The sequence below is a fragment of the Ailuropoda melanoleuca genome, chromosome 2, assembly GCF_002007445.2.
Source record: "Ailuropoda melanoleuca isolate Jingjing chromosome 2, ASM200744v2, whole genome shotgun sequence".
NCBI classification, from domain to species: Eukaryota; Metazoa; Chordata; class Mammalia; order Carnivora; family Ursidae; genus Ailuropoda; species Ailuropoda melanoleuca.
This window is the reverse complement of record NC_048219.1, coordinates 10,640,837-10,665,986: the sequence shown is the minus strand read 5'-3', so window position 1 is coordinate 10,665,986 and position 25,150 is coordinate 10,640,837. Positions and strand designations below refer to the sequence as shown.

Sequence of the window (25,150 nt, the reverse complement as noted above, 5' to 3'; positions counted from 1 at the left end):
GCCTACTTCTCCCTCTCCCGCTCCCCCTGCTTGTGTTCTCTCTCTGTCAAATAAATAAATAAAATCTTAAAAAAAAAAAGTTTTAAAACAAAACAAATCTGAGTACAAATATAGCCCCAGAATCAGTAGCTGTAAAAAATGCTATTGCCCTTACATAATGGGAGGAGAGGGTCCTGGGACGCGCCCACTTCCTAGGAGGTTCTGGGTAGGGGTCACCCTTAATCCTCTGGGGTGGGGGTTTGAAGGAGTTCAAAGAGCCCATACAGCAAAGTGTAGGAACTTCCTCTTGGCCCCCCAAATGAGCAGAGCTGGAAAAAGTTCAGACATCCCCTCAATCCCATGTTTTAGCCCAATTCGGGGTGACTTATTTTCCATCTTCTGAACCCCCACTCCCCCCTCCCAAGGGAGAGGAGATGGGAGTGGGGAGCTGAGAGCTGTACCATCTTCATCAACAGAGAGTCATTTATTGAGCTCCTAATGTGTGCCAGGCACCAAGGAGGAGCGCACAGAGGTGTTAGATAAGGTCCCAGCCTTCAGGGAGCTTCTTGATGGCGAGGGGAAAAGGGAGAGGGGGCGGGCAGAAGCTGGCGTCAATCACAGGCGTCGCTCTTCTCTCTGGTGGTCTTGGGAAGTCGAAGGGCCCACAAAGGGACAACTTGAACAGGTGCCCACGACATATATACACATGCCACACACGCACAAGACACCTGTGCAGAGCCCACACAACTGTAGGACCCCCGTATAAGACACGAGAAGTGTATGTGCCACCCGTGGGTGGGAGTCACACGCATAGTCCATACGTGCAGAGCTGACATGGCTATGACACAAGAACTGCATCTCCCTCAGCCAGGTTGGCTAGATGCAGGGAGGGCTCCGGGCCGCCGGCTAGGTCTGTCAGGGCTGGGGCTGGTACTGGCCCTCCGTGGCTGTGAAGAAGTCCTCCAGCACACTGCGCAGGTAGTCGAAGGTGGGCCGTTCCTCGGGGCGCTCCTTCCAGCACAACATCATGAGATGGTACAACTCCTCCGGACAGTTGTCAGGTCGCACCATGCGGTAGCCTCGCTCCAGGTTCTGGATCACCTCGGGATTGGTCATCCCTAGAGGTTGACGGGAGAAACAACATCAAGGCCCCAGGCTTTGGACACCCACAGGAGGTGCGGTGTTCAGCATACGTAACTGGCACGGTGTGAGTACCAATCCAAAAGGATCTGGGTCTGCGTCAATTGACCGTATATGTCAGGTACCAGCCAAATGCCAGTCACGCCAGTTGAAGTGTCTGCTGTGGCTTAAGCGCTCAGGAACACGTACATGTTGACTGTGAGACCTTGGGTGAGTCATCTCCCCTCTTTGAGCCTCAGTTCCCTCATCTGGGAAATGGATGAAATAGCAGCTCCTACTTCATACAGCTGTTATGCAAATTGAATGAGGGGTGCCTGGGCGGCTCAGTCGGTTGAGCGACTGCCTTCAGCTCAGGTCATGATCCCAGGGTCCTGGGATCGAGCCCTGCATCAGGGTCCCTGCTCAGCGGGGAGCCTGCTTCTCCCTCTGCCTGCTGCTCCCCCTGCTTGTGCTCTCTCTCTCAGACAAATAAATAAATAAAATCTTAAAAAAAGAAAAGAAAAGAAAATTGAATGAGACAGTGCATAGAAAGCACCAAGTATGGGTCCTGGAGAGAAGATGCTGTATGAAGACTGTCTGTGATTATTATGATTTGGTGGGGGAAGATGGGGTCAGGGCCCAGGGCAGGATGGGAGCCCACAGACAGCAGGGGGGCGAGGCTTCTCTGGCTTGGGGACCAGGTACATGAGATGCTGAATCAGGAAGCCAGATGGGCCCTGGACCCCAGCAAAGCTGACTCTGATAAGGTAGTAGATTCAGCAGTCTCCTCCATGACGCAGATCAAATAATTTGGGGGCCATGTCCCTTAAAACCAGGAAATTAGAGGACATAGACCAGGGAACTAAATACCCATGGCTAGAGTCAAGGATGCAAACCCAGGGTCTGCACCCAGCCTAAATATAGCCTATCGACCTACTTTGGTTTGACCCCTACAGTGTTTTTATTTCTATTTTATTTATTTTTAAGACTGCACACTTAATGCGGGGCTTGAACTCAAGACCCTCAGATCAAGACCTGAGCTGAGATCAAGTCGGACGCTTAGGGGCGCCTGGGTGGCACAGCGGTTAGGTGTCTGCCTTCGGCTCAGGGCGTGATCCCGGCGTTGTGGGATCGAGCCCCACATCAGGCTCCTCTGCTATGAGCCTGCTTCTTCCTCTCCCACTCCCCCTGCTTGTGTTCCCTCTCTCGCTGGCTGTCTCTATCTCTGTTGAATAAATAAATAAAATCTTTAAAAAAAAAAAAAAAAGAGTTGGACGCTTAATCGACCGAGCCACCCAGGTGCCCTACTGTGGTTTTAAACAATTTGAATCCATCATCAATATTTGGATATAGGCAAATTTTCCTTAAATTCCAAGTTTTGGCTTCTCTTGAAAAAGAAAAGATCTGGGGGCACCTGGGTGGCACAGATGGTTAAGCATTTGCCTTTGGCTCAGGTCATGATCTCAGTGTCCTGGGATCGAGCCCTGCGTTGGGCTCCAGGCTCAGTGGGGAGCCTGCTTCTCCCTCTCCCTCTGCTTCTCTCCCCTGCTCATGCTCTCTCTCTCTCTGTCTCAAATGAATATATTTTTAAAATCTTGTTTTTTTAAAGATTTTATTTATTTATGTGACAGAGAGACAGCCAGCAAGAGAGGGAACACAGCAGGGGAGAGGGAGAGGAAGAAGCAGGCTCCTAGTGGAGGAGCCGGATGTGGGACTCGATCCTGGAACACCGGGATCACGCCCTGAGCTGAAGGCAGACGCTTAACAACTGCGCTACCCAGGTGCCCCTATTTTTAAAATCTTTAAAAAAAAAAAAAAGGAAGATATCTGTTTTGGGGGTCCCTATGTCTTAGTAGCAACCGTCTTCTGGAGCAGATGGAAGTTTACCCAGGTCCCCATTACTCCACATTGTCTCCCTGACCCTGAAGTGTCAGTTGCCAATTATCATCATGCTTTGAATGCTTTTTTTCATCTTTTAAAAAATTTATTTATTTACTTGTATTTATTTATAAGTGGCTTCCATGCCCAGTGTGGGGCTTGAACTCCTGAGCTTGAGATCAAGAGTTGCACGCTATACTAACTGAGCTGGCCCGGTGCCCCATGCTTTCTTTTCTTCTAACAGAGAAATTCTCTGTGGGTTCATCTCTGTGGGCACAGTGGAGGAACAGTAAGGACACTTGGCAGGCTGACTGGACTGTGGTTCTAGCCCCCACGCTGCCTTGGACTCTGTGATGGGGCCGATCCTGGGCAGAGAAGTCCTTCAGGCTCTCACCTGATTCTAAGGTGCCTTTATCTTTCTAGGAGCAAAGTTCTGTACATATTGCTCTGGGGATGAGGGAAGCTTCTGCATATCTGGCCACTGTGCTGTGTGACCTCTCTCCCTTGTCTTTGTGTTCCATTTCCTTTCCCCAGAGTTTCCTAGCAAGTTCCTTTCAAAAAATTCCATCTGTCTTGGCTGAATTCAGGGGTAAAGAACTTTGTCCAGAGGCTAGAGGAAGCGATGGGAGAGGGTACAAATTAGTCATTTACACGTCTCTCTCATTCTTTAGATGGAAAGTTTCAGAGGGAAGGGAAGTCAGTGTTTAGTGAGCACCTACTAGAAGTCAAGACAAATAGTCTCCTTTGTTCATGTCAGGAAACTGAGGCTCAGGGAGATGAAGTCACTTGCCCAAAGTGAATGATTAATAATAAAACCTAGGGGCTTCTGGGTGGCTCAGTCGGTTAAGCATCCGACTCTTGATTTTGGCTCAGGTCTTGATCTCAGGGTTGTGAGATCAAGCCCCGAGTTGGCTCTGTGCTCAGCGGGGAGTATGCTTGAGATTCTCTCTCTCCCTCTCCCTCACCCCTCCCCCTGCTCTCTTTTTCTATGAAATAAATAAATCTTGGGGCGCTTGGGTGGCTCAATCAGCTGGTCATCTGCCTTCAGCTCAGGTCATGATGCCGGGGTCCTGGGATTGAGCCCTGCATCGGGCTCCCTGCTCTCAGAGAGCTTGCTTCTCCCTCTCCTCCCTGCTCACGCTCTCTCTCACTATCTCCCTCTCAAATAAATAAATAAAATATTTAAAAAATCAAATCTTTAAAAAATAATAATAAAACCTAAAACGCTTGAGTGCTCAGTATGGGCCAAGTACTGTTCTCATGTCAATTTACAGATGGGGACAGAAAGAATGATCTGATCAAAGCCAAACAGAAAGTTAGCATTAGTAGCAGATCTAGTAACAAAGGCAGGCCTTTTCCCTCCCGAGCCAGACCCTCTTCTACCATCCTGGGCTGCCCGTGTCAGAACTAAAGAAAAGAGCTGGGATTATTGCAGGAGGAGAGAAATCGAGACAGACATGGAAGCCAGCCCTGGGAGACATGGCACCTGACTGGAGTCCTGAGTGAATACAGGAAAAGCAGCTAGAAAGATTCAGAATCGGAACCAAGGACAGGTGAAGTGAGTGGACAGACATGGATCTGCTGCTCTTCCCCATCACTCGTTCAGTTCCTGCCCTTGGCCCTGACCTGGGTAAGGGATGCGGCCATGGGTGACAATCTCCGTCAGCAGGATCCCAAAAGACCACACATCCGACTTGATGGTGAACGTCCCATAGTTAATGGCTTCTGGTGCTGTCCACTTAATGGGAAACTTGGCTCCTGGAGGGAAGCAGAGTGAAGGCACCTGAGTCTGCTTGGCCAGATCCTGCAGACCGCAGACTTCCCTTATATCCCACACCTACCCTCCCTGGCTGTGTACTCGTTGTCCTCGATGAGGCGTGCTAGGCCAAAGTCTGCGATCTTGCAGCTCAGGGTGTCAGACACCAGGATGTTGGCAGCCCTCAGGTCACGGTGGATATAATTCCGCTCTTCAATGAATGCCATGCCCTCTGCAATCTGCAGACCGGGTAGGAGGTCAGCAGTCCTGGGCCAGGCATCCTTACCCCATTGGGCTGTGCACCTGCCCAGCCCCTCCCCAGTCTCCTTACTTGGGCTGCCATATCCAAGAGTTTGTTGATGGTCAGCTTGATGCCCGGGGGGGTCTTGAGGAAATCCACCAGGCTCCCTGTGAGCAGAAGCGGAAGTTGCTGACTCAAGTTGCCCCAGCAGAAAACTCCCAGACCCTTCTCCCCGAACTGGCTGTCTAGAAGCAGTATCTGACATGTGGAAAGAGGAGTAAGGGGTGAGAATGGAGAAGTGTGCATTCAGGGCGAAGATACCCAGGATACATGAGTCTTTTCTTGGTGACTAGGAGGGAGCATGCTTGGAGAAGTCTGTACGCTTCTCGTCACCAATGGGGTAGAGTCCAAACTCCTTAGCCAGGTGTCCAGAGCCCTGCATGGTCCATACCGTAGTTTCTTCCCTTTCCCCCACTCCTGCCTCTTTCACTTCACCCACTCTAGACAATTTCGAGATTTTTCACATAGACCACTAGGCTCTCACCCCAAAGTCTCTTTGTCCTATTTCTGCCTACCAAAAATTCTACTTTTCTTTCATGGCCCAGCTAGATCATTCCTCTAGGAAGCCTCTCTAGGTCCTACCAGGCCTAATCAATTGCATCTTTACCTACATTCCCCAGGACATGCTGGAACTTGCCCGTGGCAAAACTCTGGTTTTCCTAGAGTTTGCACCACATAGCTAAAACGAACTTTCCCTGGAAGCCAGAGTCTTGTTTTGTCCGTCCATGCTCCCAGGGCCCAGCCCAAAGTGAGCAGTGATACATGTATGCTGAATGTATTGAATGGAGAATGGAAAGAGGTGCCTGGAGGGCTGAGGGACCATGTCTGGTAGCAGAGGGTGACGAGGAGACCAGGGATGGGAGTGGCTGGAACGGAGCCAGTGACTGCTAGCCTTTCTCAAGAGATTAAAGCCCTGCGTAAAGATGGTAACAACTTCAGTGTCCCCGCTACGAGCGCTGAATTAGTTGCCGTAGATAAAAGGCTCCCCCAGACACAGCAACTATGTGGACACGTACTGCCACTCCTGCATCAGGCTCACGTCGGATGCGGCTGGTCAATCCCAGCACGCATTTCCCGTGAGCCTCAGAATCCTCAACACATAACTCCAAGCAGCCACCGACTGAAGTTGGCCCACGTGGTCAAACCTATTTGCTACTTCCAGAATCCATTAGCCAATTAAAAGCTGTTTTCCCTTCCTGAAAGAGGGACAGACTTTATACGCCCAAGGAATCGGAGCCAGATGACAACAAACTTTCTGAGCAGTTAGTATAGTACAGACACTATTCTACCTGCTCTCTATACACTGACTCTCTCATCCTCCCAAAGGCTGTGAGAAAGTCACTACAGCATTATTACCGCCGTTTTACAGATGAGGAAGCTATAGCAGAGAGCTGTGAAGTGATTGGCCCAAGGCCACACCATGGTGAAGGCAAGATTCTAACACAGATTCTAGAGCCCTTAAGGACTACTCTAAATCATTTCTGGGTGAGCCCATTCAGATTTCAGATGTTATACTTCAGGAAAATGAGCACCAGAGACAGGACAAGGACCTGGCCTGTGTCATAGCAAATGGGTGACAAAATTGGGCCTAGAAACTTTTCTTTGGGGGGGGGGCGAGAAACTTCTATCCACCTTCCTGGGTGCTCTCAATCAGTCCAGGGAGGGCAAGGGGCTCACCTAAAACTGAAAAAGAGAGATTTGGGGGCAGATCTGCCCTCCCGAGGGTCAGGGTTAAAAAGAAGAGAGAAATAGGGCTAGAGACCCGCTCATTTGAAATCAAGCATCCCCGGGGGGTTCCTGGGTGGTTCAGTCCATTAAGGAACTGCCTTCTGCTCAGGTCATGATCCTAGGGTGGGGCTCCCTGCTGGGTGGGGAACCTGCTTCTGCCTCTCCTCCTGCTTGCTCTCCTGTTCTCTCTCTCTCTCTCTCTCTCTCTCTCTCTCTGTGCGTGTGTCAAATAAGTAAATAAAATCTTTAAAAAAAATAAGCATCCCAGAGATCAAGGTAGGGCTTTGAAAAAGGCAAACAGGACTGCAGGTCACGGAAGGGGAGAAGTGAAAGCTCTTCCAGAGCCTGCCACCTTACGCTGGGCTCCCAGACAGGCCCGGACATCACACCCTCCTCCCGTCCCTGGCGGTGAGTCCTTCCAGGCCCAGGAAAACTAGAAACCCTCGGTGCCTGAGCCAGGCGAAAAGGCAGATAGATCTCCTCCATCTTCTATCAGTGGCAGAGGGGATGGCAGCGCCCCCCAGCGGTCGATCTCAGTGGCGGCACCCACCGTTCTCCATGTATTCCGTGATGATGTAGATGGGCTCCTGGGTGACCACCGCGTAGAGCCGGACCAGTCTCTGGTGTTGCAGCTGCTTCATGAGGTTGGCCTCCGCCAGGAAGGCGTCGGGGGACATGCTGCCCTGCTTCAGGCTCTTCACTGCCACCTTTGTGTGCCCGTTGTAGTACCCTGGGGCGGGGATAGATTGGGGAATCGCTGGGAGCCTGAGCCCCTGGAGCCAGGTAGCTGACCGGACACTGTCTCGGGACTCTCACGACCTCAGTGGACGCCTCCCCTCTCCCCCGCGGTCCCGGAGGTTCTCACTCACCCATCCACACCTCCCCGAACTGGCCAGCTCCCAGCCGCTCCACCAGCTTCAGCGTCTCCCTGGGAACCTCCCACTCGTCCTCCCACCAAGGCTTCTGGGGCTTCTGGGTCTGGCAGGGGCGACTCAACCGCGTGCACAGCCCGTCCGAAGCATCTGCGAGCACAAGGGAGGGGGTCAGAGCCGTCAATAGGGTGGACTCGGGTGCCACCACCGAATCCCCACCGGGCCAAGTCCGCGGCCAGGGGAAATGGACTGGCAGGGGAGGTGTGGGGCTGTCACCCGACACCTGGGCAAGAGGGTACCGCACCTCACCCACTGCGGGGAATGAAGGATCATACTGAGATGGGTAGAGGGTACCCCTGAGAGGGTCTTAGGGGAGGCAGGCTGGTAGGGGACGGGTGAAGGAGCCGCGGGCGCACGTCGGAGGGGCTCCTGCTAGGGCTCACTGGTGTAATGGCGGACCAGCTCGTGCAGGCCAGGAAAAGTGATGCGAGGGGAGATGTAGAAGCCGCCGTTGTCCAGGTTACGGATTTTGTAATGTTTTACCACCTCTCCCTGGTTCTGGTCGAAGTCCCGCACGGACAGTGAAAACGATCCTGGATGAAAGAATGGGTGAACGAACGCAAAAGAGGGGGAGAGTGGCCTCCTGCGAGGGGCGCCCCCGACCCCGCACCCCTTCCCGGGGATCACCCGGCCCACACCTCCGCGCTACGGCCCCGGCCCCGGCCCCGGCCCGCGGGCCCCGCCCCGCAGCTCACCCGCGGTGCTCTCGCTTTCCCGGATCAGGAAGGAGCCGTGCGTGTTCCCGGGCGCCAGGAGCTGCCGCTCAGCGTCCTTGCGGCTCAGGTTCTTGAAGAACCAGCTGCGCAAGGCAGAAGGGAAGGCCGTCGTCTGTTGTTGGTCAGTTCCTCCGCCGCCGCCCTCAAGCATTCACCACCAGCCCTAGCAACTCCACCTCTGCTCCCACCCTTCGCCACGGGCAGTCCCCTCTTACGGTTCGGGCTCTAGGCTGTTCGCTTTGGCCACGAAGTTGAAGGGAATGAAACCTTCCTGGCCCGTGGTCAGGGACTGTGCCTTCCACCACTCGCCGCTCCTGCGCGACAGAGACAGTTGGTGGGATCTCCTTGGCCTTGGATTGGGCTGGAAACCTTCAGAGCCCCCAGTTACACCTTGCCACCCCACCCTCCAGCCCAGCACTTTGGAGCCTCCCATTTTGTCCCAAGGGCTCCCGCTGCAAGCCAATCAGGGACCGCGATCGATACAGGGGATCCCTGCTCCTTTCCGTGCTCCGGTAGGGCAAGGATGCGTGGGGCGGAGGGGGCACTCACTGCTCCAGGATGCGGAGCTGTTCACCCTTCTCGAAGCCCAAGTCTCCATCGTGAGAGGGCTCATAGCTGTGCAGAGCGATAACCAGGTTGTCTGGAAAGACAGAGGGCGTCAGGGAGAACCAGCCCGGACTAGGCTGGGAGCACAGAGTTCAGGAATTACAGAGCAGTGCGGAAGATCAGGGGCAAGAGAGGCAAGACAGGGTAGAGAGTGGAGAGGGAGATGGAAGCTGACAGCCAAAGATCCATGGCCCTGCTGGTTGTGAGGTCACCTTGCAAGGGTGAGGCCGGGGGGTTGGAGCCTTCGTAGGTAACCAGTGGATCCCGCACATCAGAGCCATTCCGGATGGGCAGCTGTGGGGTGGGGGGTGAAAGTGGGGTTGGAGAGCAAGAGACTGAGTCAGATCCTGGCTCCCCTCCCCACTGCCCTGTTTTCACTTCTCTGGCTTGGCTGGGTCTTATCCCTGCATTTGCCAACTACTTAGGAGTGTCCCTTCCCCCTCTGGACCTCCTTCCCTTTCTGTTTCCCAAGGGGAAAGGGTCACTTTGTTCTTTCGGTGGTGGTCCATTTCCTTCTGGCTTGTATACTCCACCCGACTCCCTCACCAGGTCCCCCATCTTGCCTCTTACCGTGGCCTTGCCATCCAGTGGGACTATGGGGTAATGGCAGTTCTCACAAACATCGATGTTTTCCATCCAGTCATCTTCGGGGTTTGAGCTGCAGCTACAGCCCATGGTCCCTGGGGGAATGGAGAGGGGGCTGAAGGGGCTCCCCCAAGATCTACTTCCCCAACATCAGACATCCTAGGGCCTTGCCCTGGGAATTTCCAAAAGTACCTGAGATTGTCATGTCCCCATCCCCCATTCACCAGCCACAGAAAAGCTGAAATGGGTTGAGCTGGTCGAGTTGGTCGGGTCAGGAGCTCCCTACTGGTGCTCCCTCTGAGCCCCCGGCCACAAGTCAAGTCACACATGGGCCTCCACCGGCCCCTAGGCCCCGCCCTCCCACCTGGGATGGGCAAACCGCCACACATACCTTTGTTAGCCTAGTTGCCCACTTCCTGCCTCTCCCCCAACCCTCTCTTTCCTCCCATCCCCCATGTTGGAGGACTACCTACTAGAGATCACACACACACTTCCCCAGGCCCTGGGGGAGCCCTAAATTTTGATCCTCCCCTACCAGAGAGGTGTGTGTGCCCCACCTCCTAATTACCGCTCCCTTCTGTGGCACAGAAAGCTGAATAAGAGGACCCTGGTCCCTCATGTCAGAGGTCAGGCCCCAGCCTTCCCCAGAACAAGTCTCCTTCAGAGGGTGCTGATTCCCCCCAGCAGAAAACCCTTCAGTGATGCTATTGGCCATAACTTTTTAATTTGTTTGTTTGCTTAAGCAGTGGAAACTTTTTGTCAGGTGGAAATCTGACAAAATTTTTGTCAGCTGGAAGTCAAGCGGAACCTCATAGATAAAGCAAGTAAAAGTGGGGCTATTCTTCCTGAAACAGAGTGGAAACGTCATGGTGAGGCCCCCAGGAGTCCTGAGACACCACCTTCCTAGGGCTGCCCCTCGGAATGGCTTTGAAAGCACTACTCCTCAGATAAAATTCACTTTACCATTCGAGACCCTTTTTTTTTTAAGTAGGCCCCACGCAGGACTCAAACTCACGATCTTGAGATCAAGACCTGAGCCAAGATCAAGAGTCGGGTGTCTAACAGACTGAGCCACCCCAGGCACCCCATGACCCTTTAAAAAATTTATTGGGGTGCCTGGGTGGCTCAGTCAGTTAAGTATCTGCCTTCTGCTCAGGTCATGGTCTCAGGGTCCGGGGATCAAGCGTCGAGGAGTTGGGCTCCCTGCTCATCAGGGACTCAGCTTCACCCTCTGCCCCTCCCTCCCACTTGCTCTCTCTCTCTCTCTCTCTCTCTCTCTCTCTCTCGATCGCTTGCTCGCTCTCAAATAAGTAGATAAATAAAATCTTTAAAAATAAAATAAAAATATAGATTTATTCATTCTAGAGAGAGAGAGCATACTCGCAGGTGGCAGAAAGAGAGGGAGAAAGAGAGAATCCCAAGTAGACCCCTCTACTAAGCTCAGAGCCCACCAGGGCTCAACTCCACGACCCTGCGGTCACCACCAGAGCGGAAACGGATAGTCAGGCTCAACCGACAGTCACCCAGGTCCTCCCCCATGACCTTTAATATCAAGATCAAATCCCCCTCCACAGTCTAGTCTGCTACACACACACACACACACACACACACACACACACGTCACACAACCTTCATTCTGAGCCACCCCTGCCTTTCCCAAACACCCCATACTATTTTTTTACTCCATGCCTTTGCACATGCGGTTCCCTTACTTTGAATGCTTTCTTGACTGCCTACTGAACTAACTCAACCTTTAAGGCTCAGCTCAAATATCACCTACTCTGTGAAGCCCTCCCAATTCTCTGCTCCTACAACACTCTACTCAGACACAGTCGTCAGCTTAGCACTGAGTGCCAGGACTAGACTGATTTATGTGTCAGTCCCACTGCCTTTCCCACCCGTTTGATGAGATGGGGGTTCGTTCAGAACAGAAGCTGTGCTTTACTTGCCTGAATGCCCCAGCACCCAGAACTATTTGTCGTTAATAAATATTGGTATGTGGAGGGTTAATGCACAGATTCGCTCATCCGCAAGAGTCTTAGAAATCACCAAGTCTAACTTCTGATTTTAGATGAGCAAACAGAGGTCCAGAGAGGCCTGCTTAAAATTAAACTCACACGGGGGCACCTGGGTGATGCAATCGGTTGAGCGTCCAACTCTTGGTTTCGGCTCAGGTCTGATCTTGGGATTGTGAGATTGAGCCCCACTTTGGGCTCCCCACTCAGTGCAGAGTGTGCTTGAGTTTCTCTCTCACTCTCCCTCTGCCCCTCCCACGCCCTCAAATAAATAAATCTTAGGGAAAAAATTAAGCTCACACGGGGCACCTGGGTGGCTCAGTCGGTGAGCGTCCAACTCTTGGTTTCAGCTCAGGTCATGGTCTCAGGGTTGTGAGATCAAACCCCCCGCCCCACATCCTTGGGCTCTGCACTCAGCGGGGAGTCTGCTTGGAATTCTCTCTCTCTCCCTCTGCCCCTCCCCTGGCTTGGGCACACTCTCTCTCTAAAAATAAATGAAAAAATACTTTTAAAAAATTAGAATCAAGGGGCACCTGGGTGACACAGTGGTTAAGCGTCTGCCTTCGGCTCAGGGCGTGATCCCGGCATTGTGGGATCGAGCCCCACATCAGGCTCCTCCGCTATGAGCCTGCTTCTTCCTCTCCCACTCCCTCTGCTTGTGTTCCCTCTTCTCGCTGGCTGTCTCTATCTCTGTCGAATAAATAAATAAATAAATAAATAAATAAATAAATAAATAAATAAAATCTTTAAAAAAAAAATTAGAATCACACAACCTATTTGGGACAGAACAAAGCTAGAGATGCTAATCCATGCTGGGACCAAGTAGAAGTGGGGACTAGTAGAGGTTTTTGGGTTTGCAAGACTGAAGGACACATGTCAAATATATCTCGATTGAAAAAGAAAAAAAGACTCAAGGGCAGGCCTCAGAGTCAGAGAGACCTAAGTTCAAACGCCGGTTCTGACACTTACTGTATGACTTTGCTGAAATCGTTCTTTCCAAGCTTCACTTTTCCTTTCCTGTCCGGTGGGGATCATCAACCCTTTCTCATAAGCTTACACAAATCTTAGCTTCGTTTAGAGCTTAGGAAGCTCTAAAGCTTCCACCCCTGCTCATTCTGCCCTCCCAGCACCTACTGTGGAGGGTGGCAGAATGGGATGGTAAATAATCCTCCTTACTAGAAAATCATGTTTCTTAAACTGAGATACTCAGAGCCCCTCATGGGTACCAGAAGTCACGGGTGTGCCTTTTCCTAGATCATGAGTGTTATCTGACCTTATTCATAGACTTAAACAAACATAGATCTATTATGGAGGAAAATGCAAAATGTACATGGAATTTTAAGCCAAATCAAGAGACTTTCAAGGAAAAGGGTACACATTCACTCTCCCCTCTACTGTTAGGAGTCCTGGAGTGTGGGAAAGAGACATTTGAGAAGTCCTGCTCAACCCCCCATCTGTGACTGCAAACGGCTTTTTTTTTTTTTTTTTAAGATTTTATTTATGGGACGCCTGGGTGGCTCAGCTGGTTAAGCATCTGTCTTCAGCTCCGATCATGAACCCAGGGTCCTGGGATCAAGCCCCACATCAGGCTCCTTGATCCGTGGGAAGCCTGCTTCTCCCTCTGCCTCCAGCTCCCCCTGCTTGTGCTGTCTCACTCTCTCTCTGACAAATTAATTAATTAAATTCAAGTAAATCTTTTTAAAAAAAGATTTTATTTATGTACTTATTTGAGAGGGAGAGAGAGAGAATGAGTGGGGGAGGAGCGGAGGGAGAGGGACAAGCAGACTCCACGCTCAGGGTAGAGCCCGACGTGGGGCTCCATCCCAGGACCCTGAGATCAGGACCTGAGCCAAAATCAAGAGTCAGACACTTAACCGGCTGAGCCACCCAGGCGTCCTGCAAATGGCTTTTCTGACACCTAATTTTGTTATGGCTCGGAACTAATGAGCAGCAAAAGCTTCCAGAGAACTACTGATAATCATCTGGAAGCAGCCTGAGATGAGCTGAGCGAGGAGTGAGGCCATGAGCATCCTGTTGTTCGTGACACTCGAACGGGCCTTGGCAGATCACAGATTGGTTGTACTATAGAGAGAACGCCAACATTAGATGGAGTTGAACTTAGATCTGTAAGGTCTCTTCCAGACCGACATTCTCAGAGGCTTCAGAAAGGAGTAAGAGAGAGACAAAAAATCTTGCGGTTGGAGGTAAGGGAATGAGTTTGGATGCAGCAGTGAAGAGAGGCCAGTGGAAGGGCCAGGAAGAATCAAGACTGCACATCACAGGGCTGGAAGCTGGTACCTGGTCATGCGGGGAGGGGGAGGGGGGAAAGAGCCCCAAGGCCTCGGGCCAGGGTCCAGGACAACATGCAGACAAGACCTACGTCCTGGACTAACTCTGGGCCTAGCAGAGAGGACCTGATGTCCCTAAAGACTGGGGCCAGGAATGAGGAAAAATTCAAGCTGTGTCTTCATTAAGCCAAAAGGAACTCTAACTCCTCTGGGAATCTGACCCCTAGTGTTTCCTCCTCCGTGGCTTGCTCTGTGCTCCTGGAGCTCGCCAGTTGTAGGAAGCAGATCCTGTCCTCTCCAAAGTGTGAGCCGTGGAGTGGAGGGCCTGGCAGCAATCATGAGACACTAGGATCCGGCAATGTCAAAGATGATTTTGGTGAGTGGCTCCCAGCTACTGGGAGCTCCATGCTCCTGGGAGGCCCCAGGATAATGTAGGAGGCCTGTAGGCTATTTCCGTAGTTTAAAAAACCTGAAGGGAAATTGTACTATAATTTGTTTCTTAGCTTGACAAATTATATTATTGTCTCTTCGATGCATACTGATTGTCTCTGATTAAAATTTGAATTGGAGAACATGGAAGTGGGGATTTAAACAAAGTAGTTTAGTAGGCAAAAACTTCAAAATCATGAGATCCGTAACCCAGGAGGCTGGGCAGTACAACAGGGGAAGGGGCCAAGGAGTCTGGGAGGGAAGAGTTTAGAAGCACTAGTGTACTCTACCAGCCTTGTTTCAAAGATGAAGAAGCTGGGGGATCAGAGAGGTTACGTGATTTTCCCAAGAGCACATGAGGGCTCTAGGCAGAGGTGAAACTCAAATCAGGTCCCTATCTTTTATCAAGGTATTTCCCTCTATTCTTCACTCCCTGGGAAGTCCAAAGGGGGTGGAGGAGCCTATGAGGTGTTGGAGGAAACAGGTCAGGGAGGCAGGTCTGGCAGGGTGGGGAGCCACTCTTCATCAAAAATTTGATCATGGAGCACCTGAGTGGCTCAGTCAGTGAAGCGTCTGCCTTTGGATCGGGTCATGATCTCAGGGTCCTGGGATGGAGCCCCAGATCGAATCGGGCTCTTTGATCAGCAGGGAGTCTGCTTCTCCCTCTCCCTCTGTGATCTCTCTTGCTCTTGCTCTCTCAAATAAATAAATAAATAAAATCTTTAAAAAATTTTTTTATCATTACGCTGTTAACAAAGGGCTTTTTCGGGGCCCTTGGGTAGCTCAGCCATTGGGTGTCTGCCTTCGGCTCAGGTCATGATCCCAGGGTCCTGAGATCGAGCCTGGCATCGGGCTCCCCACTCGGCGGGAAGCCTGCTTCTCCTTCTCCCACTCCCCTTGCTTGTGTTCCCTCTCTCGCTGTGTCTTTCTCTGTCAAATAAATAAATAAAATCTTTAAAGAAAAGGGGGGGGCTTTTTCTCTGAGACAATTCTCCTTCCGCCTAGAATGCATGCTTCTGAGTCCATTTACCTGACGGCGAATGCAGGTCTGTGTATATGAAGGCATATGATTCAGTGAGCACCGTGCTTTCTTGTGCATGCCCGTGGGTTTGTCCGAGGCTGTGTGTGCAGATGGATGTGTAACAGAATGGGGTATGGACAGTTTGTGCCTGTCTCTATGTAATTGTGAGGTCCTGTATGGATACACCTATTGAAGCAAAATGTGGGTCCCATCCTTCTCGTCTTAGTTTGACAAAAATTACTGGGTAGCCAACACGATCTAACCAGGTTAATAAATGAGGTCAGCAAAAAGAAAATCAAAATGAAAGCTTAATATAAATGTCTCATTGTCAGGGACACCTGGGTGTCTCAGTAGGTTGAGCGTCTGACACAGTCGGGTCAGGTCATGATCTTGGGGTCCTGGGACCAAGCCCTGCAGGTGGGCTCCCAGCTCAGCGGGGAGTCTCCTTCTCCCTTTCCCTCTGCCCCTCCTCCCTACTCATTCTCTCTCCCTGTCTCAAATAGATAAACAAAATCTTTTTAAAAAATAAACAAAGGGGTGCCTGGGTGGCTCAGTCGTTAAGCGTCTGCCTTCAGCTCAGGGTGTGATCCCACAGTCCTGGGATCGAGCCCCGCATTGGGCTCCCTGCTCCTCTAGGAGCCTGCTTCTTCCTCTCCCACTCCCCCTGCTTGTGTTCCCTCTCTCGCTGGCTGTCTCTCTCTGTCATGAGTAAGTAAAATCTTAAAAATAAATAAATAAATAAATAATAAAATAAAATAAAACCTTATTTTAAAAAAATAAATAAACAGGGGCTCCTGGGTGGCACAGCGGTTAAGCATCTGCCTTCGGCTCAGGGCGTGATCCTGGCGTTATGGGATCGAGCCCCACATCAGGCTCCTCCGCTGTGAGCCTGCTTCTTCCTCTCCCACTCCCCCTACTTGTGTTCCCTCTCTCGCTGGCTGTCTCTATCTCTGTCAAATAAATAAATAAAATCTTTAAAAATAAATAAATAAATAAACTAACTAAATAAATATCTCATTGTCTGAAAGAAAGAAAAAGAAGAAGAAATAACAGATCCAGAGAATCCCCAGCGTTCTCAGAACCAGCAACGAGGGCAGATTCTGGGGTGAATGAAACAGGACATTCTCTTCTCCTGGCTTAAGAATTCAAGGTCAATAGCAGGAATTTTATAGATCTTGACCTCCTCTGACCAGGGTCTGTAATGTGCTCGGTGAAATTCAAAGCTGCTCGGGGTCCACAGAGCACGTTGTGCCAATTATAAAGAGCTACCCCTCCCTGGGGGTTCAAACTTGAAGAGTGGAGTGAGGGCTAGACCTCAGTCCCCTCCCCTTTGTGCCCCTCACACAAGCAGCGGCCCTGCTCACTTGATGGAACTGATCAAAAATTCCAGACTACGTGCAGCTCCTGGCCTGGATCGTCTGAACCCAGACCTGTTTAGTGTTCATGTCACCATGAGTTCCGATTCTTGCCGACTCGTTCACCCTTATCAACTCCATAAACATTATCTGGCGTGGCTGGCCCTAGGATGTGTTTTGTCCCCTTAAAAAAAAAAAAAAAAAAAAAAGNAAAAGGCAACCCTTTCCCTCCCTTAAACTGTAAAGCTATTCATTTATCGAACATTCTGTCCATAATGTGTGCTAGCTTCCTGCCTGGGTTTCTTAGTCAAGAGCAGGCAGGCTATCGCGTGAGAGACCACGGTGCTACCTGGGCCACTGTGTGGCAAAATCTGTTGGGAATCATTTAAAACATTTCCTTGGCCTTTTAACTTTGGCCGAGATTTGGTTGTTAGCAAAGTTGTTTTATGTTCAATGAAGAGCCTTGGCTGTGGAGGTGGCCCACACAGATCCCTCATCGTGGTACTCAAGAATTAGGGTTGGGGGGCCTGGGTGGCTCAGTCGGTTAACCGATTGCCTTCGGCTCGGGTCATGATCCCAGGATCCTGGGATTGAGCCCCGAATCAGGCTCAGAGGAAAGCCTGCTTCTCTCTCTGCCTGCTGCTCCCCCTGCTTGGGCTCTCTCTCTCTCTCTGAAATATAAAATCTAAAAAAAAAAAAAAAGGAATCAGGGTTGGCGGGCAAGGTAAATAATTTCTAACAGGTGAAAGAGAGATGTGTCCTAAGTTCCCTCCTTTTTCATGTGTTCCTTTGGTATAACCCCCCACCTTTTTTTTAACCATAGAGAACAAAAAGGTAAACTTTCCCTTCAATGCAAACAAGATGGATTTATTCTCACAAAAATGAGAGTGGCTTGACCATAACACTGATTGTTAGTTAATTATTGCCAGAGATAGGGGCTACGGAGCAATGATGCCAAAGCTGGTATTTTTGGTAGAGACCCTCCAACTAGTGACTTGTATATACCTAGTAATCCCTCCTAGCGAGTCCACTCCCTGTGTACCTCTTCGTGCATTTTGTGACGGGAGGGTTTTATCAGACTGGACGGGGCCTTACTTCCAGCTTGGCAAGCCATGCTGCTTTCTTCAAGCTTCTGGGAGTCTGCAGGTCATGGAGTCTCAGCCCACCGTATCCATGTCCGAGTGACACAAGGTCAATCCCAAGGCCTCCCAGGCACTCCCTGGCAGAGGGCATCGGGGCAGGTCCTAAACCTCTCTCCATTCCTTTATCCGCAAAATGGGAATTATAGTGGGACCTGCAGGTAGGGCTGCGGTAAGCCTTACCTGTGAAATACAGATGATCCCATAAAGTGCTTATCATGTGCTCAGTACACGGTAAAAACCAAATAAATGAGAACACGGTTGACTCTTGAACGACACGGATTTGTGCTGCATGGCTCCACTTATACGTGGATATTTTACTGTAGAGTACTAGAAATGTATTTTCTCTTCCTTGTGATTTTCCTTTTCTTTCTTTCTTTTTTTTATTATTTATTTATTTATTCTTATTTATTTATTTGACAGAGACAGCCAGTGAGAGAGGGAACACAAGCAGGGGGAGTGGGAGAGGAAGAAGCAGGCTCCTAGCAGAGGAGCCTAATGTGGGGCTCGATCCCAGAATGCCGGGATCACTCCCTGAGCCAAAGGCAAACGCTTAACGACTGCGCCACCCAGGCGCCCCCCCCCTTTTTTTTTTTAAGATTTTCTTTTTAAGTAACGCTACACCCAACCTGGGGCTTGAACCTACAACCCCGAGATCAAGAGGTGCACGTTCTACCGACTGAGCCAGCCAGGTGCTCCGTCTTCCTTACGATCTTCTTTTTTTTTTTTTTTAATGTTTAAAAAGTTTTTGTTTGTTCATTTTGAGAGAGAGAGAGCAAGCACAAGCCAGGGGGAAGAGCAGAGGGAGAGGGAAAAGCAGACTCCCCACCTAGCAAGGAGCCCAACGTGGGACTCGATCCTAGGACCCTGGGATGGTGACCTAAGCGAAAGGCAGATGCTTAACCGACTGAACCACCCAGGCGCCCCTTACTTATGATTTTCTTAATAACACTTTCTTTTCTCTAGCTCACTGTATTCTAAGAATACAGTGTATAAGACATATACAAACTATGTGTTACCCAAGTATTTACGTTATCAGTAAGGCTCTGGTCAACAGTATGCCATTAGTAACGTTTTTTGGGGAAAGTTAAACGTGGATTTTTGACCACGCTGGTAGTCAGTGCTAGGACCCTCACATTGTTCAAGGGTCAAGTGTAGTTAAGTTTTTGGGCAGTCAAAGGTTAGATGTGGATTTTTGACTACATGCGGTCAGAGCACAACCCCGCTGTTGTTGAAAGGTCAACTCTAATTGCTGTTTGAAGCTAGCATGAGCATTTCATTGCATCAGCCTTAAACACTTTCTAGTCTAAATGCTAACATTAGCCATTACCAATCATTTTTGTTCTCCCTTGTGATTTTGGGCACTTCCACAGACCACCTTTTCACCTTCAATATATTTCCCTAAATGGAAACCTCACTACCATAAATGGAAAACCAGTATCACCAGCCATAGATAGGAATCAGTATCCGTTAAAACAAACCTATAATAACATATGTAAATTCACATTCATTACCCCCTAAAATCACTCCACAGCAGAGGGGCACAGGCCATATTTTGGGATATGCTGCAATGTGAGACAGAACTTTGGGCTTAGACCTCTGTTGGTGAGTTAGAGGACATACCATTTCCTAACTGGCCAGCCTACTGACAAAAATTTAACAGGTACCTCTCTGTGCCAGGCTCTGATCTAGTGCTGGGGACACAGAGGTGGGCAGATAGAGAGGTTCGTGTCCGTTTGGCCCTGCCCTCTCTGGTAGGTCACTCCATTGTCACAGGACACCATAGGCCTGTCTTCAGCTCAGTGCCTGGTAATGTCTGTGACTCACAGCAACACTGGCAACACAAACAGCAGTACTTGTCAGGAAGTAGCATTGCAAAATCACCGCCACTACCCATTTACCAAGTTGACGTTTAGCGAAAATCACTAAAGATGAGGTCGATCTCCATGTACTGACATGGAAAGACATCCCGGATATAACATGGCAAGCAAAAAAACCCCAAAAAAACAAAAAAACAAGGCAAGCAAGTTACAGAACAGAATGTAGCATAGATGCCTATTTGCATTTAAATGTGTATATTTGGGGATTCTTTTAAGCCAGGTTCTGTGCTAAGCTTTTATTTGCATGTTTTCATGCAATTCTCATAACAATCCTATGACGTAAAGGCTATTATTATCCCCATTTTACACATGCAAAAACTGAGGCACAAACAGGGTGAAAGGATCTGTTTGAGGCCTCATAACAAACAAATAAGTAGGGGAGCGGCAAGTTAAACTTTGGTTTATCTGCCTCCAGAGGCAGGGCTCCTAACCGCTCCACTTTGCAGCAATTGTCCATAGAAACATCTGGAAGGATCCATACACCAAATTGTTCGCAGTGAACACATCCCAGAAGTGAGATCAGAGGCGGCTGTGTTTCTTATATTTCTTTGTATGCCCCTGTACTGTTTGAATTTTTAACGACAGCCATGCGCTAATTTTGTAGATGAAAAACAAAAACAACCAGCCACCAACAACGCGGAAACTCTGCCAAGAGACAGGATCGTTTGAGGAGGATTCATTGCATGGCCCACCCTTCCATGCCTCTCCTTGTCTCAGGAAAGGTAGGCATGGAATGAATGGGGTCATCCAGGAAACAAGGCTTCCGTGACCAAAGACGTTTGGGAAATGCTGAGTTAGAATCGATCAGGCCCCTTCTCTGCGGGAGTTTTCAGAGTGCTAACAAACTGACAATGAGCAAGAGGTTAATAGGGGCCAGTCTGCAGCTGAGGCCCTGTGGGTCTGGCCCCAGAACCGTTCTCCTTCCAGACGCCTCATGGGACTGGCGTTCTCCAGCACAAGCATTGGAAACGCAGCACCAGCTACTTCAGTGCCAGAGTGTGTTATTAGAGGCCACATCCCCGGGTGGCATCTTGGTCCTGCCTGCCCCCACCCCACCCCCCACCCCCAGCTCCCCTCAGCATTGCTTTCACTGAACTGAGCTTGGCGTTGAAGTCATCAGCCTGGGCAGGTGTGTGTAGATTTGTAAGATCCAATGTGTGTGGTGTGTGTACAGCCCGCCTCTGCCCAGACCTGCGCACAGACATTTTCTGACGATACGTCTGGTGTTTGGGATAGGGTGTGTGTGTGTGTGTGTGTGTGTGTGTGTGTGTGAAGTTATGTGGGGGACTCTCCTCTAAGGCAGACCCTAGAGGGTCTGTGGCTCAGCCTAGAATTCTCACACCCACCGTATACAGGAAACAAGCTCATTTGCAAAGCCGCACCGCAAGTGTGAGGGCAGGAGCGGTACGCGGCCGGCCGAGGTGCCAAGGCCGGTAGGCTGGCCAGCCAAGGTGCTGACTAGGTGTAATTCTGGGTGTGAACAGCCCTCCCTTTGGTGCACCGTTTCCAGGAGGAGGGGCTGCCTCACCTCTGTGAAGCACCTACTGTGTGTCAGGCACAACCCAGGGCACGTCACAAGTCCCCACACGCGTTCTGCAAGGGAGAGATTTATCATGCTGCTTTACAGAGTTTGGAGTCTACAGAGGTGAAGTCAATACTGTTCAAGGAAATGGCAGAACCGGAATTGTACCTGGATTGGCCTGACCCTGAAACCCATGTTCTCTGCACTACACCATACCCGTTAACTCTCTGGTGTTTGGTCTTGTCCTGCCCTCATGGCACTCAAGAAACAGAAACCAGTGACAGTGACCTTGACTCATGTCATAAGTGCTTTCCAAAATGGGCCTTTGTCTTTCTCAGAACTGTGTTGACTCTTCCAGGGAGCCTCCGAAATCACCTGAGGGAAGTTTTCTGTTCTCTGAGAATCTCACCTCATTCTCTTGCTCCTTCACTTGGCCCTTTACCCTTTGAGGAGACCCTCCGTCCCTTAGCCATGAGGGCAAGGGACCCTGAGTCATCTGTCAGGACATGCTGGATGAGAAGTGCAGGTCTAGGGTGCAGATGAGCCCCCCTGAAGCACAGGGAGAGCCAGCGTGTTCTCCAACCCCCACAAAAGGCTGCGGGCCTTGGACTTGGGGACAAGAGAAAGGCTGGGACATGCTGACTAGGTGGAAATTGCATGTCAAGAAAAACTCCAATGGCAGAGGGTGGGGTAAGGGAAACCTGGAAAGTCTGGCTCACATGGGGATGCCCCCCATAAACTGAAGACTCAGAAGAATGTGAGGAGATGGGCAGATAGCTGACTATGCCTTCCTGGGCCTCCACCTTCCTGGGGTTTGAAGCAGCAATCAGCAAGACCAGCTGGTCCTACACATGCCGTGTGTGTGTGTGTGTGTGTGTGTGTGTGTGTGTGTGTGTGTTGGGGGGGTGAAGCCAGAGGAACCAAGTGGAGGGGGCATCCTGTGACACTTGGCAGGGGCAGGAATGGCAACTTTCCAGATGAAAGTGCAGACGTTCCTTGCCCAGGGCCAACTGCACCCCTGTCTCGATTAAAAATAGCCCTTCCTCTGCCCTGCCCTTCCCATTCTCTGTCCTTCAACTTCCCAGCCTCCGGTCAGATACTTCTGCCCTGGAGGGCCCAACCCAGATGATAAACGTGCCCTCACACATCCATCTGCTTCCAACAGAAGACACCTCCGCCTCTCCAGCACCGCTGGTCACTGAGGCTAAAATCACTTCTCACGTGTCCATCCGGATGTTCTGGGTGATTCCTCTCTCTCTCAATCTCTCTCTCTCTCTCTTTCTCTCTCTCTCAGAAGATTCTTGTCACTGGGGTCTGCCCCAGCAATCAATAGGATTCCTGGGTCCCCTGCCTCAAGGCTGACCATCGCCCTGCCCCGTGGATGGGGTGGGAGAGTCCTAGCCTAGGCCATCACCTTCCCCCAGGGACTGGCTCTGCCACTGTTTTGCTGAGTGACTGCGGGAAGGGAGGGCTTGCCCTCTCTGGGCCTCAGGAAGTCCATCCATCACGGGATCAGGGACTGGACTTGGTGATTTTTTTTTAAAGATTTTATTATTTATTTGAGAGAGAGAGAGAGAGCACTAGTGGGGTTAGGAGGGAGGGCAGAAGCAGAGGGAGAGGGAGAAGCAGACTCCCCACTGAGCAGGGAGCCCGATGCGGGACTTGATCCCAGGACCCTGGTATCATGACCTGAGCTGAAGGCAGACGCTTAACGGACGGAGCCCCCCAGGTGCCCCTGGACTTGGGGATTTCTGAAGGCCTTTTTAATACCTGACAGTCCATGTGCCAGATCTCCAAAAAAGGGCTCCCAGTGAGGTAGGGACCGGTGGCAGACAGCGTGGCGGGGGTGAGAGCCAGCAGCTACGCAGGGAAGAGGTAATCCAGCTGCACGGCCTGCCGCCCACCTACCCCCAGCAAGATTTTCCTATCCCTCAGCAGGAGGGCTGCTGAATACCCAGGGGCCCAGCCCCATGCCCACATGCAGCCCCGGCTGTCAGCCTCCCACCGCAGTCCCTAGACCCTGTTCCCAGTACTCCTTACCTGCCCAGCCCAGGAGCCCCCTGGCCCCATTCACATGGTCCTCGTGGCCTAGCCTGGCTGCTCACACTCGGTTTCGGCTCCCTTCGCGGAGGTAGCCACCGCCTGTCTTAGCGCGCCCACGTCCCACCCTGACTTCCTGCCTCCTCCTGAGGGCTCCGCAGCCAACCGGGCCCCAGCAGCCCAACCACAAGCCTCCAGCACCCCAAGCTTCCTGCTGCCATAGCCCCCCACTCCTCAGTCCCTGGGGGTCCTAAATAGCTCCAGGCTTTCCTGAGGGTGGCACTTGGAGCTGAAAAGAGGATCTTTGATGGAGCCTCCCTCCTGCCCCCAGGGGGCACCTGGACAAGAGATTCAAGGGCAGCGTTTATACCCCAGTGAGCAGGGGGCAAGCAGACATACACTCAGCTTTCGGTGAAAGGCAAGTGGCACCGCCGTCACAGTCTGAAAGCTGAGGGACCCTTTTACAATCTAGAGAGGGCAAAGCTAACCCCACTTCAGAGTCAGAGGAGAGAACACCATCCCTGCTAAATAGTTGGGGAGCCGAACACCCTATTGCTACAGTCAGATGTCAGGCTAACAGGGCTGCCTAACCATAGTCCTGTCATCTCAGGGCGAGGGACGTAACTTTATCAGAGTCAGAGGGTAAGCTAACACTCTCCTTACAGACAGAATGCTGGACAGCCAGCTGTTTAAGGAAGCAGGCAGGACAACCCCGTGGCATCAAGACGGCCAAGTAACAGCCCCTGTTGTGGGCAGAGGACAGGATAACACCCTCTAATTCGGGTGAGATTTCTAATTCAGGAAGAGGCAAAGCCACAGCCCCTGCTAGAGATGTAGGGCCTGCCACCGTCTCCTGCAACAGGTGGGAGACAGGCAAACCCTCCTGCCCGGGGAACCAGTGCAGGCAGCTGACTGGCACGGCTTTCTGTCAGAGGCAGGAACCTTGTCACAAGCAGCAAGCAGGCCAAGAATCTCCCTTTCCCCTGGGGCCAGGCTGCGGGTGGCCCCCATCACAGGATAAGTGCCAGGTCGCCAGTGTTATGAGGAACCCTGGGTGGCCTCTATGAGGCACAGAGCTGGGCCTTGCCCCCCCCCAGGAAAGTATAAATGTGTCACAGTCACCACCGCTGGAGCCAACACTTAGTGAGTAGGTGGGGGAGGGGAGCCCACAGAGCATTGTTGGGGTTTGTGAGGTGGAAGCTGATGTTCTGTGCACCTCAGCTGCAGAGGGAAGGGGGAGACAGGAAATGGGTGGGGGGAAGAGGAAGCCCGAGCTGGAAAGTCAGACAAAGCGGCTAATACAGAAACAAAGGCTGAGGAGATACAATGTTAAAAAACCCACAGCGTGACCCAGAGCCCTGCCTGCCCACCTCTGGCCTCCGCACAGCAGTACTGAGACCACTGGTGATAGCAAGGATAAGCAAGAGAGAGTTCTTGGGTTCTGAGTGGGTCTTTGTTTTTTTAAAAGTCTTTACTTATTTGTCAGAGAGAGAGAGAGATCGCGCACAAGCACAAGCAGGGGAGCAGCGGGCTCTCCACTGAGCAGGGAGCCGGATGTGGAACTCGATCCCAGGACCCTGGGATTGTGACCTGAGCCAAAGGCAGACGCTGAACAGAATGAGCCATCCAGGCGCCCCGGTTCTGAGTGTTTATTAAGCATCGTCTCACTTAAGACATCCCCAACAGCTTATGGAGTACGAGCTAGCAGAGTAGCGGTTCCAGTTCCAAAAGCGGCAGGCTTCAGGGACCTCCTCAAGGTCGGACGGAGTTGCGTGGGGGAGCGGCGTCTGGATGGCTCAGTGAACCCGTCTGCCTTGGCTCAGGTCGTGATCTCAGGGTCCTGGGATGGAGCCCCAGGTCC

At 51.2% G+C, this 25,150-nt stretch overlaps 1 protein-coding gene across 3 annotated transcripts; it reads right to left on the bottom strand.

The window, feature by feature from the left end:
* Positions 1-444: 444 nt before the first annotated feature.
* On the bottom strand, positions 445-23,444 carry LCK (LCK proto-oncogene, Src family tyrosine kinase). Of its 3 annotated transcripts, none has more exons than XM_002921866.4 (13): positions 23,290-23,444; positions 9,586-9,695; positions 9,228-9,309; positions 8,959-9,049; positions 8,625-8,723; positions 8,389-8,492; positions 8,077-8,226; positions 7,631-7,783; positions 7,312-7,491; positions 5,064-5,140; positions 4,818-4,971; positions 4,603-4,734; positions 445-1,097 (listed from the first exon to the last, which is right to left on the bottom strand). In XM_002921866.4, exons 2-13 carry the CDS (start codon positions 9,688-9,690, stop codon positions 895-897), a joined length of 1,530 nt encoding a protein of 509 aa, XP_002921912.1. In that variant the 5' UTR covers positions 9,691-9,695; positions 23,290-23,444; the 3' UTR covers positions 445-894. The 3 variants fall into 3 exon arrangements, with proteins under 3 accessions (XP_002921912.1, XP_019658020.1, XP_019658019.1); XM_019802461.2 differs by lacking the exon at positions 23,290-23,444 and adding an exon at positions 12,149-12,202; XM_019802460.2 differs by lacking the exon at positions 23,290-23,444 and adding an exon at positions 9,793-9,947.
* Positions 23,445-25,150: the final 1,706 nt, after the last annotated feature.